General features: G+C 52.1%; 1 gene segment (V, D, J or C); it reads right to left on the bottom strand.

Annotated features, from left to right (window-relative positions):
* Window positions 1-260: 260 nt before the first annotated feature.
* On the bottom strand, window positions 261-767 carry LOC123810829. The segment is given in 2 exon segments: window positions 261-580; window positions 684-767. Coding segments are annotated over 2 exon segments (366 nt in total).
* Window positions 768-1414: the final 647 nt, after the last annotated feature.

The following is a 1414-nucleotide window of genomic DNA, read 5'->3' on the forward strand; positions in this document are numbered from 1 at the left end:
CTGCACTTAGCATTCACCCTGTCATGGTCTAGGGAGAGGGGAGGACAGGGCCCCATTGTGCCAGGGTCACATGGGACACATGTGCACACGCTGGGGGAGACTGGTGGAGGCATGTAAACTATAACCACTGGACATGGGAATGAGGCCCTGGAGCCGGTCCCCTTCCTGTGCTGACCATTTCCAACTTCTCTCTTTCCTTTTCACTAAAGCTGAGGCATTCTGACCACACAAGAAGGTTTTTGTTGCACTTCCCCATGGGGTCACATCACTGTGTGAGTATAACTACCCGTGTACAGAGCACAGAGATAGTCAGCCTCGTCCTCAGGCTGGGCCCCCGTGATGGTGAGGACGGCTTTGTTCCCAGAGATGGATCCAGTGAAGCGCTCAGGGACCCCAGAGGGCCTGCTGTTTGTTTGGTAGATGAGCGTGCGGGGAGCCTTTCCTGGGGTCTGCTGGTGCCAGCCAGGGTAGTTACTACTAGAGACTGACCCAGAGCTAAGGCTACAGGTGAGTGTGACTGTCCCTCCTGGAGCCACAGACAGTGACGGCTCCTGGATCACGACAGTCTGAGAATCCACACCTAAAATCGACAGAAAAAATATAGGTGTTGTTATGGGTTACTAGGTTTCCCCAAGACCCTGCTTTGTTGTGTCCCCGAAGAATGTAGAGTCCCTTCCTCTGACCTGAGCTGTAAGCAAAGAGCCCGAGCAGGAGCACCGTCCAGGCCATGGTGGGGACACTCACAGGACACGGCCTCCTCAGGCTCCTGGGGTGCAAGGAGGTATCCTTGGGGCCTTTTCATGCCTCCCAGACCCACTAGGAGGAGCATGTGCTTCATGCAAATCAGTTCCCTCTGTCTTGTCCTGACACAGTGTCACCCTGATGTCCCCTGGGGAGATGTGGAAAGAGACAGGTGCTGTTGCCTCCCAACACCAAAGACTGCACCATGACTAAAACCTTGAATGTAGAGTGTTGACATCTGTCACCAAATCAGTTCCCCTACATCCCTGGTGGCCTTAATGCTAAATGTCTCTGTGAATTGTCTGTGGCCTCCATGATGAGATGCCTGTGTTTCCCTCTGGCCCTAGTGATCTAGCTCATCTCAAATCTCACTCTGTCCCTCAGATTAGAATATTTTGTTCCTTGTTCAGTGAAAACCACTGCCTCCTCTTATGGGGAGTCTTCAGGGAAACCAGAGTTGGCATGTGGGGAGTGAAGGCACGGGGTCTCCCCTCACTCAGCTCTGACCCAGCAGCCTCAGTAAAGGAGCCGACCAAGGCTGAGTGTGGACACAGTGTCACTAGAGACCATTGAAAGAACGAGAAAGGACAGACTAGTAAGAAATAACCACTGAAAGGATGACAGAAAAAGGTGAATGCCTTTATTACCAATTTCTTCATCCATATTTTTGCAA

The sequence above is a fragment of the Phyllostomus hastatus genome, unplaced genomic scaffold, assembly GCF_019186645.2.
Source record: "Phyllostomus hastatus isolate PE091 unplaced genomic scaffold, TTU_PhHast_1.1 phas_scaffold_760, whole genome shotgun sequence".
In the NCBI taxonomy this organism is placed as follows: Eukaryota; Metazoa; Chordata; class Mammalia; order Chiroptera; family Phyllostomidae; genus Phyllostomus; species Phyllostomus hastatus.